This window comes from Sander lucioperca, chromosome 15, assembly GCF_008315115.2.
Source record: "Sander lucioperca isolate FBNREF2018 chromosome 15, SLUC_FBN_1.2, whole genome shotgun sequence".
Lineage (NCBI taxonomy): Eukaryota > Metazoa > Chordata > Actinopteri > Perciformes > Percidae > Sander > Sander lucioperca.
This window is the reverse complement of record NC_050187.1, coordinates 29,196,832-29,214,584: the sequence shown is the minus strand read 5'-3', so window position 1 is coordinate 29,214,584 and position 17,753 is coordinate 29,196,832. Positions and strand designations below refer to the sequence as shown.

Here is a 17,753-nt window from a genome sequence, read left to right as displayed (position 1 = left end):
ATTGTGATCCAAATATATCATCAATAAATAATATTCAAAAAAAACAACAGGGAGATGACTGCAAACGGTAAAGTACTAATAACCTTTTTGATATGACAGCTGAAACCTGTTAGCTGTCATATTAAAAAAAACCTTATATGACAATGCAGTTTAATGACACATGGTACCAGTTATCAAGCTACGTACTTGGTCGACATTAAAGCCACAATGTGTATAATTGACATTATCCAACTTTGGTAATATCAAAAAGACACTGTGTGGCAGAGAGCAATACACGCTCCTATCTAAGAGTCTACAGTCATGCTAGCAGCTCTGTGAGGCTCCAGTTAGGCTCAGCATGCTACAATATAACATTAGCTAATTAGCACTAATCACAAAGTACAGGGGCTGATGGGAATGTTGTTAGTTTTACAGTAGTCTAGCATTGCCAGACCTGAGATCTGAGGAGCAGTTAACCATAGTCCTCATAATCGACCGGAGTTTAAAATGCAAACACAAAGAAAGCGGAAGGTGATATAGACTAGTTTTACAGGTATTTGGTCATAAAACAAAGTATTGAACAATCTGAAACTTTGACCCGATGAAGGTGCTAAATGAAAAATCAGGGGATCAAAGTTATTACAATTGATCCATTAGGGACCATGAATGTGTGCAAATTCCATGGCAACTCATCCAATAGTTGTTGAGACATTTCACTCATGACCCCAAATGTCAACCTCATGGTGGCTAAAGCAAAAGTCAGGGGATCACCAAAGTCAGTAGGATTCATCCTCCGGGGACCATAGATATCTGTAGAAACGTTCACGGTAATCTATCCACTTGTTGTTGAGATGTTGAAGTCGGGACCAAAGTGGTGGGACCAACAAACAGACCAATATGGCCGTCTACAGAGCTGATGGCCAAGAAAATGTGACACAGGTCACAATAAATGTTGGAACACTGTTTGGAGGTGATGAAAGCAAATACTGATTATTTGGCCACTGCATTATATGAAATCCGACTAAGCTAGGGAGTCGGCCTGAACAGTTTAACCTCTAAGCATGAAAGGCGTTTCTACCAAAATACCTCTGCTCTTGTTTCCTTTTGCCTGGTGTGCCTCAGACAGATCAGACATGTAACAGAGACAGCCTCACTGTAATTTACTTAATTTTATTTGTCATGACCTAGTTATGCTCTTTCTGAAGAGCGCCTTCAGAGACAGACTAAGAAATAGGGTGTTAAAAAGATGTTATGCTTTTCTTTATCGGCATTCAGCAATTGATATATGTGTCAGGGTTTCTGAGGTCAAATCTTTCTCTTTCTCTCCAGACTCTGGTGAGTTGGATCCGGAGCTGTCTCAGCTTGCCTCTCTGGGTTTCACAGGCTGTCTGTCTGCCGTCCTCTTTAACTCCATCAGCCCTCTGAAAGCTGCTCTGCTCCACCCAGTCCCCAGCCCCGTCATCGTTACTGGCCCACTGGTCCAGTCCATTTGTGGCTCCAATTCAGCCAATCCCTATGCAGCGGAAACGACACACCACCTATCAGGTCAGAGGAAATTGTTGTTGTTTTCCTTATTGGCATTTTCACCACCTTAGGCTCCATCTATACTTAATTATGTAATTTCAAGTGTGTGTGATATGTGGAAAAAAACCTGATTTGATTTATTACACTGTAGTTGGAATAACATAACTTCCCAAATGTTAAAAGTTGTAAAAGGACAGACAACCAATCATTTAACAGAAACAAATTCATAGTGCTTCTCTCAGGAGTCCCAATTCTCAAATGTCAATATCTGCAATGGAAAAACATCAACACAGAGGATTGAAACTTTGACTCTTTGTCCTCAAATATGTCCAAAAACGTTTTTTATCCTCTTTTAAAATGTATTATCGCACAGCAGCTGCAGAAGCATACTCACTTTATATTTCCTTCCACAAAAAGTGACAATAATTTAAACTTCAGTTCAACTTTAACACTTATAAGAGAAAAGTTAAAGTTTTGCCTGTACATTGAACAGTTGTTGGGCATCAGCTTTACTCAGTATTCTCTCACAATTTTTTTCTTCTTTTTTTTTACTATAGCATATGTTTTTTTTTAATGCAGGTCTTGAGGAAAACTATCCTTTGTTAGTAGAACAAGTCCATTTGCACATTTAGCTCAACAGCTAAATGGTTTTAATTTTCAATATTAACATAAATGCAGTGCTCAATTTTACAATGCAGACTCAAATCTAAAGCCACACTGTGTGTGTGTGTGTGTGTGTGTGTGTGTGTGTGTTTTGAATCTCTGCACATTGATTTTTTACAGTGGATAAGTGAATGACGAACACAGAAATCATGGATAACAAAGGAAACAGGAACTCAATCTAAAAGTTGTTCTTTGTAGAATGGCTAACAAAAATAATGTCAAATGTAGAGATTTGTAGTTAAAGAAGGGGTGTGTTTGGAGATGTGTTTCCTGGACTAAGGTTCTAAGTGTTGCATGTATTTCGGATTTAATAAGTGAGAGGATAATGGTCAGCAAGTAGCAAACCCAATCCCCAGGCTTTATAATGTTTCCTTAGAAACCTTTGGCTGACCGCACTGACACTCTAGCCGCATATTGAATGTAAATTCCTACAATTAGAGCATCCTCTTTCTGAAGGGGTTTAAATTAATAAACAGTATTGAGGTTCTCGTAGGCGTAAACTTTCTGTGTGGGTGCTGCCTCTCAAACTTTGCGATGGGACCTTTGGGTGTTTAATGATGTAAAGACACTGGGTTAATGATCACTAGATGAGGAAATTAATGCAGACCAGGGAAGAGTTTCCTCTACCATAGCTTTCCCTTGTGGTTACTCATACAGAGAATTGTGTAGAGGTGTGCTGTTGTATCCAGTATGCCTTATCTGCTCAAACTGATGGTATATGACTGTAAATGATTGCTGTTATGTCTCTGTTGAGCATCTCTCTGCAGTACCTTTCTCCATTTCTATTTTTCACTTCACAAATGACCTCCTTGCTCCTCTCTCTTTTTTCTTTTCTTCTCATCTGCTCACCAATTCTTCTTTTTCCTTCTCATCACTCTTTGTATTCCCGTGTGATGCTTCCTCTGCATTTGTCCTGTCTTTTCTTTCCTTTCTTACTTCACTTCTGCATCTCCGTCTGTCCTTTATCTTTCTTCTGTGTTTCTGTGCTGCAGGCCAGTCTGGATCAGTGGGAAGAGGTCAGCCTTTGGTGAATGCCATCAGGAGTGACTCAGCTCTGATTGGAGGTACTGCAGCAGCAACGTTTTTCACTGTCACGCTGCCATTGTCCTCAATCAGACAGTGAGATGATGGATACAATTCAATAGTTATATTACAAATTTCAATGTGTATATTTAAGTTTTGTGTAGACTTTTCCTTTCTTTTGAAATATGTATTGGTTTGGAGCGTTTTCATGAAATGTGCATGCTGTGTAGCAGTTAGTTAGTTTGAATGAAAGCCCTAGGTTGTCCCTCAAACAGCGTGACCGTGCCACAAAGGAAACCAATTGGAATACAAATTACTTTATACTCCGAGTACAGCGACTGTACTTTCTTTTTTTTTTTTTTTGCTAATACCGTTGCAGAGACCTTCTATTAGCTGAAATTGCTCTGAGAGCCTGGGGTAAATGGGCTGACTGCACCACTAATGATGGAGCGAAAGCAATCTAATCTAATCTTTTTTTATCCTAATGTAATGTTTCATCTACAATGTGGTTCTTCAGATTGAATCTGTTCAATTTTAAAAGGTTTATAAAGTCACAGAGCATTCAATTATAATATAATACCTGCATGCTAAAATATCCTAACGTATACAGTATGTAAGAGACAACTGGCATCATGTAAATGCATAAACTTCAGATAAACCTCACAGTTATCAAATTAGCTACTGTATGAAACATACATTATTTAGCAGGGAATTTACAGCAACTATCTACTCCACTGTAGCTGTCTGTGTAAGTAACACTCAATTTTCAAAATAAACAATACTTTTTATTCTTGCTTGATGTAGTTGAACCCTTTTAAAAGGATATATTACAACTTTGACATACATTTCTTGTATGGGGAGTCTTTCATTTTGAAGACATTTTCCTCTCTAATTCACCTCACAGTTATCATTACTGCTAAACCAATTTTTTTTTACTTCTGTCACTGTACAATAATGACGTTAACTCATAAATTATTTTATTTTTTAGGATTACCACAATTGTCAAGGGCTCTGTCTCAAGATCGTTTTGGTCAATGAAATCATGTACATTTCTAGATGAAACTTCTTAAACTAGCAGGTAAAATCAATGCAGCAAAACACAGAGAAGCCCTGAAGGAAAAGCTGCTGCAGGTGCATGCCAATCTACAGCCAACGCTACACAGGAATGTCTGCAACACAGCAACGTTTAATCTATCCAAATCAGACCTCCAGCTTATCCAAATCCACAATTGTTGACATGACTAGAGAATCAACGTTCACTCATGATCCTCAGGAAAGTTGCCAGACCTTGAGCAGTTTTGAGAAAGAATTAAGAAAAGGTGTCCAGCTGTGTAAAGCTTAAAGACTTTCACAGCGTGCCTCTTCTAAATATTGACTTTAAGGGGTAAATCCTTGTGCAATTAATTGTTGTTTTGTATTTGTATCTAACAGTCCAATGTTGTAGATTATCTTTTCACTGTGAAGAAAGTCGTTTTTTCTGTTGATTAGTCCCTAATTAGTCCACTCTCAAACAACATGACCTACACCATGTGAGTAAAGAGAGCCCACGTTACCACTGCTATAGTCTCGTTTGTCAGACTTTCCTCCACAGCGCTGCGGAGGAGGGTCTGGTTAGTCCACACAGCATTCCAGGATGGAAGAAAGCTCTGGTTTATTGACATTTCTTTAAACCAATCACCATCATCTTGGGCGGTGCTAAGCGCCAGACGGAGCAACGGCGCCTCTGCAAAATAGCCTCGGGAAGGAACTTGTTTTGGTGGAACGTGTACATTCAAAAGTTGTTTTAGTCGTGCAACAGAAAACTCAGATTGGACAGATAGTCTAGCTAGCTGTCTGGATTTACCCTGCAGAGATCTGAGGAGCAGTTAACCATAGTCCTCAGAAATCCACCGGAGTTTAAAATGCAAACATAAAGGAAGCCCAAGGCAACGGATATCCGGCCTAAATGAGTGAAATCCAGTGTATTTCCGTCAGCAACAGAACAATCCTGGAAGTGGAACGTCGAGGATATAGACTACCACTGCTATAGTCTATATCAACGACGTTTATTGACAAAAAATGCCAATAAACCACAGCACGTTTTTCTCCCATCCCGGAAAGCTGTGTGGACTAGCCAGACCTCTTCCGCAGCACTGTGGAGGAAGATCTGGCAATGCGAGACAACCGCTGCTGAGCCGCTATAACTTGCCATTTCCTCTGCTTTGCAGGTGTGATAGCGGTGGTGATCTTTGTGACCGTGTCTGCATTAGCCATAATGGCCCGTGTCCTCTACAGGAGGAAAGGGACGTGTCAGAGCCAGGAAGTAAAAACAGTAAAGCCAGAAGACAGCCCGGAGTTGGCATTCAGCAGCCAGACCAGCTCACAGAACGGTCCGAGTGAGAACCAGAAAGAATATTTTATTTAGGTTTAGATGGAGATTCGGAGCTGAGGAGAGACAGCGATGCCTTGTCAAGCCTCAGTGCTTTACACTACAAACTGAGCCCGAGCAGAGGCTCAACAGGAAGACACAAACAGAACTAATACACTCATGTTCTGTATTCTTTTGTTTTGTTTTTGCTTCTGTGGTTGTATTTTTGTAAAGACTGTATATAGATGCACATGGAACGTGTTGAATTTATAATACATCAATACTGTCAGTAGAATTGTTAATATTTTCTTCCTACCAATCAGTCTTTTCTCTGTCCTATTGAAATGTTTGAAATGACTAAATGAGGAACTGTATGAGGAACTCATGGGATTGTTGGGTCCGAGGTGATTTAAATACATTTTCCAACATGGAAAATGAATGTTTGCTGTTTTGAGTGAGAGAGCCTAGTTATTTAAATTTCCAGTTGTTTATGTTTTTTCGTTTTGTTTTTTTGCACCTTCTTTATGAAGTATGGCAAAGCAAAATGTATCCGTTCACATTTCTCATTTTCTCAAAAAGTTTAACCCACCATGATTCTCTTTCATTATATTGCAGCTTCAAGAAAAACTTAACTCTGATGAATTATTACTTTTATATTTCTTTTGCTTTATATTCCTTTCTTTCTGTGGCTCTCCTGCCTCCAGCTCTCAGTGTAGTTCTGAATAGTAAAGGTATTGAGGCAGATGAAGTTACTGTGGACTTTCTGTTCCCAACACAATTCCAACTAAAACATTTTATGGAGAGGAGAGGACAGGCAGCGACTACAGCACACGGGAGTCGACTGGCGGTGAAACCCCTTATACACAAGGACATTTCAATCCCCCTTTTTAGTCAAAGACTTTTACTGTATCTGTGTTTTAGATGTTTTTGAATGCATTAGGCTTTTATGTGTTTTATCAAATAAACGTGTTAAACTCTGCATAGCAGTCTGTCTCTTCGGTTGCCTATTGTTGCTCCCCACCCAACCAAGAACCGTAACACTACCTTCCAATTACTTTTTTCCCCTTACCCCTCCCTTTTACACTTGAGCAGGTTACTGGAGGGAGAGGAGAGGGTTTACAGCCAGGGAGGGGTTTAGGACAGAGGAGAGAGCTGCAAGCAGAGGGCAATTTTTTTCAAATTCTGGCATTTGTTTTGCCTTTTTCAGAAAACTGCGTACCCTAGCTTTAAGCAAATGACTGGATTTTGAAGTTTGAAAAACTCCAAAATCCATATTTCCACTTAAATGCTGTGCTGTGACCAGATTTTTTTTTATATTTTATTGGAATACGCCACTTTTTCATCACAAAATATAATGCCCACAAGTTGCTATTGATGGGTCTATTCTTCACAGTGTCACATTTCTGATGGATATTAAAATGCATCTGTCTGCAGAGAGGAAATAACTTCACCTTCTGCTGCTTTGTGAAGCATTCATGTGCTGGAGAAGTCGTGCTTATTCTTGTCACAGGCTAGTCTCGCTAGTGGCTGAAATGATAACACACGGACCATTTACACACACGTGCGCACACACACACACACACACACACACACAGACAGACGGACTCTGACTGCGTGGTGTCAGCAGGTATTATTTACATGCTTCTAATAACACCTCATTAGGGAGAACAACAAGAGGACGTGTTGTAATGACACATGCTGCAGCACCAATTCAGATCATAAGTCCAGATCATCACCTCGGTTATTCCAAGTGAGGACAATTATATGAACATTATGCTTTTCCAACTAAATCTGAATTATATGACAATGTGATGCCATAATTCTGATTATTAAAATTAGACTGCAATAGGGAAACTAACACCACAAATGTGAGCTTCATTTGTTAGGAGAAACTGTAGTTATTATATGGCAATGAAACAGGAGGGAACAGATTCTGAAAGGGGCCAGGGCAAAAAAACAGGCTTGTGTTATGTTTAAATAGAGTTCTGCAACAAATTCAAGCTGGGTTGTGGCCCATTTTCATTGGCATACTCCCAGACTAAGTTAGGTTGGAGCTAAAATGTGGTGTAAATATGACTATTAAACATTAAATGTTACCAGATAATATTACAATGATACGTTGATTACAATGCTAGGGTTTTGTCCTTGTCTTGCTTCATTACACGTGCACCATTCTGCATCCCCTGCCCAACCCCAAGCCCTACATACAAACATATGGGTAACACTTCAACATATGTACATGTGTGTTTTATGGTCATTCATACAGGAAAAGATGAAGAGTAAAATCAGTAAGACAGAAGTTCAGGTTGTCAAGTTTGTGTTCTGGATTTAACCTTTCAGCAAAGTCTCTGAGAAGGTTTGTGAATCTGCTTCGCGGCATCACAAAAAAACAGCAGGCAACTGCTTGGTAAAATAAAACTTTTCTGTGATGTGAGTCAGTTTTGTTTCATGAAATAGTGTTGTTTTAGGGTTAGATTTGTTTGCTTTATCCGTGGAGAGAGGTTTAAAGTTTTTGTTTGTGTGTGAGTGATGGTTGGTTAAAGGTGCTGTAGGTAGGATTGTGAAGATCCAGGACTTAGCCAAAGAATTTGAACATCAACAACTTCTCAGTCCCTCCCCTCCTTTCTGCTAAAGCCCAAACGGTCTCCTAAGCCCCTCCCCTCACAAGTCAGAATGAATAGGCTCGTTCGAGATGAACTGCGCCTCGCCTGTAAAGTGGACGAGAGCAGGCGTCAGCAGCCAGAGGCGGTGACAAAAATCCGCTGTCAAGTTGGACAGTTTCCAGCCGATTCCAGCAGCCTTCAGGCTGAACTGGAAGTCACAGAAACACTGTGGTCCGATTCCGATTTAATAAAATGTTATCAGACCCATATATCAGCTTTTACACAGTCTCCAGTTGTTTTAATTATGACAGAGTAGCTCTCAAAACGCTCTACATGTGATCTGATGCTGATGTTAATAAACAACAGACTGTAGATGATCTGTAATCTGAACAGATTTAGTCTCTCTGACTTCTAAACATAACTCTCAGCCACACGTGTTTTGTACAGAATAAGCCTTTAAATCAGACAAATAGCAGTTAAAATCCTTCCAATTCAAAATCAATAAAAAAGTTTATATAAAACGTCATCATGTTGAGTCGTTTCTGAACCAATCAGCTGTTAGATCAGCTGAGAGGCCGGCGTTTCCCAGCATGCCCTGTGTCCGCCTGGGTCTTGCAATAGGTGAAAAGCAACTGTGCTGCCTGCGTCTCAGAACTGCGGCCGTCTTGATCTCGTGAGGTTATCGTTGCCCACGTGTGCATGGCGTCAGAGCAAGTCGGGATCAAGTCGGACACAAATCTAACCGGCATGCATTGGGCAGCAATCGCCGGTGATCAATTCTGCGCAGACCTGGCTCATCTCGAACGAGCTTATTGTGTGTGCATGAGCAGTGATTGACACGCAGTTAGACACCCCCCCTGGCCCTGATTGGAGGATCTGAACAGGGAGCGGTGGATTTTTGCAAATCGCACTACAGGCTGTAGGTGGTGCCAGAGGAGCTGGATTTTTTTTTTTAATTACCTGCTTCATGTAGTTCTACTCAAACATAGGATCAGTTTCAGCAAATATGACAGAAAGTTAGTTTTATAAGTCTTACCTACTGCATCTTTAACTACAGTAAAGCTGCTCTCATCAAAAATATGTTAGTGGTCTGGCTGTGGTGGAAATTTCAGGACTGTGTAGTAGAGTTAATTTTGAGAGAGACGCACTTGAGCAAACCAGAGGTACAGTCAAATGAATAATGGAAGTGTCTCATTAGGGCGCAGACATATCCTGTGTTAAATGGAGGTGTTTAAAAGTAGATACTTAAGAAACTAAAAACTCATACTTGCCTTTAAGACGTTTGTGGACATATGCATTGCACAGCCTTCTTTTACATCCTGCTCAGTCAATACAGGTGCTCTAAAAATAACTAAAACTGTATTTAATTTGAACAGAGGAGAAGAGCTTTTGTGATGTCGTGTTCTTCTACAAACACTATGCGATCTGGATAACTAACAGCCGCCTGCTATCTGATTAGAGATCCCATTTGACTGCAGCAGCACAAACAGACACAGCTTCAAAAACCACCTGATTATAAACGATAGCACAGACCTCTGGCTCTGTATCGCCGGTGCATCCATCATAATCATGCAAGGAAATGCATCCAAAATATCAATGTGACATTCATTGATTTTGAAAGACTTCTCAGCTGTGTGCTGCTGCTGCTGCTGCTGCCGGCCGTGTCACAGCCAAGATCCCGCTGTCCCTCGTGTCAGCTGGACGGTGCTGCTAAAAAGGCCCTGCTGACAGCATGTGGACCGCCCATGTTTGGACACTGACAGTGCAGTCGTCAGGGGTCAGCAGCATGCAGGCCACAGGTTGGACTACTGAAGCGAAACTCCCACTGAGTCAAATTTAGCTCATGACAACTTTTTTCTTTTCTTTTTTTTTCTCGGCTGCAGCAGATGTCAGTTGAGAAAGACACAGTGCGACCACATGACACCTAAATCACAGGAACCTTTTCACAGTTCTAGTTGTCACTGGATGCTTTTGTTTTTCAACTTTATTCAAAGCAGTGACACTGGTAGTTACCCACCTACACCACATCAGATATCACAACATGGCTGTCAACCCTCTCCTCTCCCTTTTCCTCTTTCCTTTCATCTCACATTTCCCATGGTGCATGCTGCACAGCAGCAACATATCACAAATACGAACCACATATTAAATTATACTAACAATAATGGCTCAATTTGCCAGGTATAGGGTATATACACACCCATTTTCACCCATTTATTATTAATCTTATTTTCTATTTTTTACACCATCATCTTTTTACCAACTTCAACACCAAACAATAACCAGTATTTTGATAATCCCCAAAAAGATATTTATTGATTTATGTTTGACTTCTGTTTTTCTATAATTACTTTAAAAATTCTTGTAGTGTGGTCTATTTTAGAAAGAACATGCATAATGCAATTGCAACCAACTTTAGAGAACATGCACATATCAATGCTTAACAATCCTACAAGAATAAAGCAACATGATGAATTAAGGTTACCGTAACTCATGGTCATCAATCTGAAATTTTGCAATTCCAAAAAGGAGAAAACATGTTTTTTGATGCAAATCTAGATGCAGATTAAAAACTTAACATGTTAAAATCCATGTAGTCTATATCGACGATGTTTCATTTCTGGGATTGCTCCGGTGCCGCCGGAAATTTCCGCCGGATGTCCCTCACCTTCCACTTTGTTTGTGTGGGCATTCTAAACTCAGTGGATTTTCTCAGTGGAAAAACAGTGGATTTATGAGGACTACGGTTAACTGCTCCTCAGATCTCTGCAGGGTAAATCCAGACAGCTAGCTAGACTATCTGTCCAATCTGAGTTTTCTGTTTTACGACTAAAACAACTTCCACCCAAACAAGTTCCTTCCCGAGGCTATTTTGCAGAGGCATCATCATTGTGCGTTTAGCGCTGCCCAAGACGATTGTGATTGGTTTAAAGAAATGCCAATAAACCAGAGCACGTTTTTCTCCCATCCCGGAATGCTGTGTAGACTAGCCACACTAACATCCATGTGACAGAAATACAGCTATTTATGATATTCTTACCACCCCGACCTAGCCTGGTCCTACCAGACTCTCGTACATTTCATTTGTACAGAGAGTCTGGCCACTCTCCATTGACAAGTGTTAACTTCCTTGAAAGCGGGTACTCGTTTGAAGTTTAAAACTGTTGAATCTGCCCAGAGCCACTCTGGATCTGCCATAACCAATCGCTAATGTTTGGTCGTGACGTATGTCATGCACATGTGCAACGAGAGGGGAGAATGACAAGGTTTATATTTAGCATTAGCATTGCTAGCTTTCACCTTAACCAACTCCTTCACCACTAACGGAGCGAGCTGGAAAATCAAACTTTTCCTGAACCCCGTGGGGCGGAGGGCCACAACATCATGGCCACCAACAAAACTCAGCAAAGATTGTTGCTCGGGCTTTAACTTCAGGATATTCGGCAGAGTTGCCACAACGGACCGAATGGCTTCGCTCGCATCTTTCTACAACTCTAGCGCACGGCCTCAACGTCATTGTTCTCAGCTACTCCCTCTGTTCGCTGATTGGACCGCCAAAAATTTGGCTGGAGAAAACCCAAGACTATGCCGCGAACCCAGACGTATTACTGAAGGAAAATGAAAATTGAGCGTAGGTACGTAGGAGGGCGGAGCCAGGCTAACCCCAACCACCCTCCCTACGCATAATCTCGGGCTTTCATACTACTCGCTACCACTGTCGCTCTCAATACTTCATCATCTTCACGCGCCGCGGTGCGTTGTACACACACACTGAAGGGTGCTTTTTGCGTCATATCTGACGCTGAGAGCCGCTGACCAAGCGTCCGTAGTTTACAAGTTGGCAGTGAAAACGGGTTGACATAGGGGAAGATAACAGAAAGAAATGGAACTTCAGCTCCTGCATCTATGTGCTGTTTGTTGGGACTCTGTGTCCCGTCTCATCTGTCTAAATCACAATTCTTTCTCATGCCATGACGATTGTAAAATGAGAGCTCTTATTCAGGGTAAATTTAGCTGGCCCGTCTGAAAGAACAACTATCTACTGTGGAATAATCCCAAACTGCTGCTGGTCTGTTGGAAATATGTTTGAGTTTAATGCAATTGCTCTCAGAACATTAGGTGCTTAGCTGCCTATAACTCCTAAATTGAGATAATGCTGAGAATGCTGATGAAGAATAAACACACCCAGAGGATGTTGGGCTAATCTGCAATGCCATAATAAGAATTCTAGAGGACATCTTTTAATCACAGACTCTCAGAAGATGAGATGGAATTCATCTATTTGTGTTCAGAAAGTCTGTTTTCATCCAAAAAGTGGATTTAGAGTCTCTCATCAGTGGCTGCATAACATTTATTATTATTATAAGTAAAACATGAATGCAGTATATTATTAAATATACTCCCAAATGTCCTCTCAATTCATCATATTAATGTGGTTAAAACAAGGGAATGATAAAAACAAAATTCTCTGCTGTTTGAAAAGCTGCACTGACTGGCTTAGGTAAATGAGAAACCTGGCACAGAACTGTTCTCTCAGACTTTATTTGATTTAATCTGTAATACCCCACAGCACAAGATAGCCATTATACATCTGATGGGGTTGATCGTTGCTGTTCAAAGTGTTGACCCAGTGATTGCAGTTCTTTGCCACGGCCAGAGGCAGTGTGGGAGTGTGGGAGGAGATCAGTTCTGACAATGCTGAGAAAGTCATAGTTCATTTTGATTTAAGTTTAACTTAACATTTGGTAAAAACCTTAAGTGGGTGTTTTGGCCAAAATAACAGATAACATGATCTTTTAACCCTGTTACATTATATCTTTCTTTAAAGCTTGGAATGTTAAGATCAAGAACCTTAAAATAAAAAGATATCTTGCATAATGTGACTGTTTTTTGTTGGATGATTTACACAACAGTGTCACAGACTGACATTTAAACCATATTTTCTCCTTCATTATTCATCGTTCAAAATGTATTTAAAGATGCAAAACCACTCTGCAAAAGGATAATGCATGCACCCAGCAAGAAACAGGATAAATATTTCCATTAGGGCTGTCAATCTATTAAAAAATGTAATCTAATTAATTACATACTCTGTGATTAATTAATCGAAATTAATCGCATACATAATTAACGGTGCCTGAAGTAAAAAAGAAAAGAAAAAAAAAGGGTACTAAACAACAGTCGGTGACATTAAAGAACGGCTTGTTTATTGCTAAGGCCATATGGTCAGAATTAAATGATTTAATAATAATGTATAACAATAATAATAACTTATTTCACTAGTAAATTGCTGTTGAACGACAAAAACAACCACCAGATGGGAAAAAGACATTTACAATAACTTCAAATGCACCACGAGGCTGTAGTTTACCAGTTTCATTGAACGCACCGTCTGTGTTGTTTTTCCGATTATGTGATTATCCATCAACATCCTCTGATCTTAAATATTAGTCAAAATAATTCTTACTTTCTGAACTCAAAAGTTAGATATAATTTCATAGGCTATATAAGGTTTAGTGACCAGAAATTCCAAAAATAGTGATAATAAGTTGTTGTTAGTGTAAACTGGTGGTAGTGGGGGGGGGGGGGGGGGGGGTTGCTACAACAACGTTGAAAAGAGACAAAAACTTTTAAAAAAACAACAACAAAATAAGTGACAAAAACGTCAAAGATGTCAAAAAAAAATTCATTTTCAATTTTGACCCGGAAGGACAACACAAGGGTTAAAAAGCTTCTATTCTGTTTTCATCCAACAAGTGGATTTAGAGTCTCTCATCAGTGGCTGCATAAGAATATTAGTGTCTTACATTTAGTTTCACATTATTTTTTCTTTATTTCTGCAGCAGCTCTCAGACCTTTTTTTCAAAATTGCCCAATTAGCATCATTAATCTGGGGTAAATACATTTGAAGTGTCAAAGCTGCCAGATATCTGTTCATTATAAGACGGGAGAGTTGAGTTTTTTTCAAATATGCCGCAAATATTTAACTGCTCTGGAAACGGAAACAAAAGTTAAAATCATGTTAGAATAAAAAACTAAATTAAAAAGACAAGAGGTGGCTTCAAATATGAACCCTAACCTCTCATGAGGGAGGCACTCACTTCACCTGCCTCAGCTGACACCTGACTTCCATCACCTGATTCTCTGAATGCTAAATATACCTCTCTGTCAGCATGGACCTCACTGCTTTGTGTATTTAATTAAAGGCCCTGGACACCCACACCGCTGTTTTTTAGTTATTCTGGCTGATTGGACCTCTTCCCAGGACTGTGTGGGTGTTTATACTCTGATTGATTGACATCTCCCTGTGTCTCCTGTTAGCCTTGTTGCACCTGTAAGGGCAGGACAAATGACGGCTTTATCATTCTTATTGGTAGATGAAATTTGTGACGTAATGAATTCCCATCAAATCTCCGGCCCACCTTAGACCTCAGCAGAGCTCTAACCAACCAGAATATCTTAAAACACCTGTGTGGGTCTTCAGAGGCTTTATCAAACACCTCATCTGACTCTGACACTTTACAACATTAATATAAATGTTTCCAACACTCAGAGCTAAATAGGCCTACACCACTTATATGTTATGCTGTCAACTTCACATAGCTCCAAAGTTCAGCTGGAAGAAGCATATTTCGCAATTTGGATTGCTTATAGAGAAAAGGAAACTTTTCACTTTAATGCACTCCTGGGTTTTTTCGCTAACCTGCAATGTTGTTTAATGGCATGCATTTCTCACCTCGTCACATTTCAAACTGTGATCTTCTTGGACAGGCGGAACACCTCTGCCAAGCATAATTTACACATCCAAACCATCTTGCACATTGTTGTATTCAAACCGCAGTCATCACTGCTTGTGTGTTTTACATAACACATTTGCAGCCATGTACATATTCATTAAACACAGATGAGGTTCAGAGTGACAGCTCTGCTTGGAAACCACCCGAGCTGGTGTTCCAGCTCAGTCATAATGGCCACCCACATGGTGTTTATCTCTCGGCATATAATCAGTTTTGCGATGGTTCAAATCACACCTCTCTATCCATATTTATAGCCATCCGTGAGAGTGCCAGGCTGTGTGCTAAATGTCCTCTCCTCTTCTGTGTAATTATTCAGTCTCAGTTGCTATAATACATCAGTAATGCTGTTTATGGCTCAAGGTCAGAGCCAAGTGTCCAGAGAGTCAAGGCAGAGATGGATTACTGTTGATCCCGATCCTTGAACTCTGCAGGACAGTGACAGATTCCAGCAAATCAAGAAAAGGAGCCTCTGAGTCTTTTTGACACCTCAGAACGCCTGAAGGAAAAATGGCCTCAGAGTTTTCCTGCATGTGTATGGACCCTCATCGTTCTGTAGGATAAATGAAATGTCTTCCCTCTGAGGAAACAGTCATCGCCTCACTGTTAACCCTTGTGTTGCCTTCCTGTCGACCATTAACTTGTTGTGCATTTGAAAAAAAAATGTCCCTCTGGGTCTTTCAAATGCTATAAAATTGAATAAAACACCCAAAATTGAACAAAAGTCATCATTAATTTTACTTGCAAAGAACGTTGTATGTACATCCATGCATCCATGTTAATTTTTTGGCAATTAGGTTGAAAGAAACCCATATTTCTGATATAAAGAACTTTGAAAACGGGTCAAATTTGACCTGAGGACTACACAAGGGTTAAAAAGAAAACTTTACTCTCCCTGCCACACAGTCAACCTCCCTCATCTTCCTCCTCCTCCGCTTCATCTAATGGGTAGTTGTTTTGCCGTTAACACATCTGCCTGTACTCAGCACTATTGTCTTTCCCTGGTGTTTCTCTATATTAACATATATAATCACTACATTGTTTTTACAGCGAGGTGTTTGTTTTTTAAGTTGTCAGCACATTCAGCCTCTCATCCTTGACGTTCTTACTATAGGTACTCACAGAGATAAGCTGGTGTCAAGCAGAGACTGTCATGTTATTATTTGACTACACTGACAGGGGGTACATATAATCATAACATCTGTATCGTAGAAGGAATAAACTAAAGACAAAGTGCTTAGAATGAGATGGTATGTGTTGGTAAGCTAGCCAATATAAGCCTTTCTGTAAAAAAAAAAAGTTCTGCACACCAACACAGGTGTGTGGTCAGGTTGATAGGGGCGTGTACATGTTAGCACTTTGTTCTTTGTGTATCTGCCTTTAGACCCAAATCTAAAGTTATTTTTTGTGTTAAATTCGACGTATGTTACTTTGTGAATTCAGTATCAGTTGAATTTGAGTATTTATATACTTTGCAGAATACATATATAAGACTAGTGATTCAAAAGGCCCTTTTCACAGCAGCCATTTTGACATGTCGTTGCAGGGCAAACACAGGTGTATTTAATAACATTAATTATGGCCTTGTTCCATTAAGGGGGGCCAGGGCCCTGGTATGAGCTATGCAGGTGCTGGCTTACTGAAATGGCTGTGACACACTAAATAGAACTGGACCATAATTCATTTGATTTGACCAATTTCACCTGTGTTTGCCCTGCAATGACATGTGAAAAGGGCCTATTCCTTCCACATCTCCTGCCAGTTTGTCTGTCTTATATTAGATAGTAAACACAACTCATCCAGGGTTGTTGCATTATGCTAACCTTCATACAGCCTAGTTTAATCTCATCTGAGATTCTTGCTTGTCTTTCCCCATCATCTAAATAATAAACCGTTCTAGCATGATGGCTGAAAAGCAGGGGGAATCCCTTTGGATGGACATCAAGAAGAAAGCAAACTTTGGCTGGAAGTTGTTTTTGTTCATTCACAGTTAAGTTGGAATACATGAACACACTGATTGTGTGCCACCATCCCACACAATCTCTCAGCCATGCTGTGGCTTGATTTCCTTTATTTTCTACTCCAATCTCCAGAGTTTTTACCAAACACAACTCTGCAGGGCTTCCAAAACATCAGGACAAAACATAAAAGTTCTGCATATCAGCGGCAGAGGCTGCTTTTTCATTATTATCAGTGAACAGGTTAGTTTTAAAACAAGAATCAGAGATAAGATGCAGAAAAGTTGCAGTCAGCAAATATTTGATAAGTCTGTTGCATCAGAAGAATTCTTTATTTTTATTAGCCTCTTTAGAAAGGGACATAATTGTCTTTGCATGGTGACAAAGACAACTGTTGTGCAACCATGCCAGCACATATATGCATCCAATCCAGAATATGAATTACCTTCCCTTTGTCTTTTTCTTTTTACCTCTACCATATGGCCACATTTCATATTCAGCAATAACACCAATTCTCACCAAACAAGTAACCCTAATTTAAATATATCATGTATTTCTCACTAAAATCCCGACAACATCCTAATTAGTTGGAATAAATTCACTCTCGACAGAAAGATGGCACCTGCAGCTACAACAAGATCTGAATCAATTCATGTGAGCATAATTTGGTTGTTTACTCTCAACCATCTCATCCAGAGATGAGTGGGGCTTTTCATTATGCTAAAAAAGTTATTTCATTGCTTTTCTTAATTTGGAAACAAAAAGGGCAGATTTTTAGTTAGAAATGAGTTTTGCCATGTTTGTTAATCAGTGTGTTAGGACACAGGAGGCTAAAGGCCAAACAATACCCTCTGTTGGCTCA

General features: G+C 39.9%; 1 protein-coding gene across 1 annotated transcript in view; it reads left to right on the top strand.

The window, feature by feature from the left end:
- Positions 1-6,515, top strand: part of LOC116061746 (contactin-associated protein-like 4) — a 77,624-nt gene extending 71,109 nt beyond the window's left edge. Inside the window, exons 22-24 of the mRNA XM_031316087.2 lie at positions 1,309-1,524; positions 3,159-3,230; positions 5,397-6,515. Coding sequence (XP_031171947.1) covers positions 1,309-1,524; positions 3,159-3,230; positions 5,397-5,593 — 485 coding nt within the window. The 3' untranslated portion in view covers positions 5,594-6,515. The remainder of the gene's footprint in view (positions 1-1,308; positions 1,525-3,158; positions 3,231-5,396) is intronic.
- Positions 6,516-17,753: the final 11,238 nt, after the last annotated feature.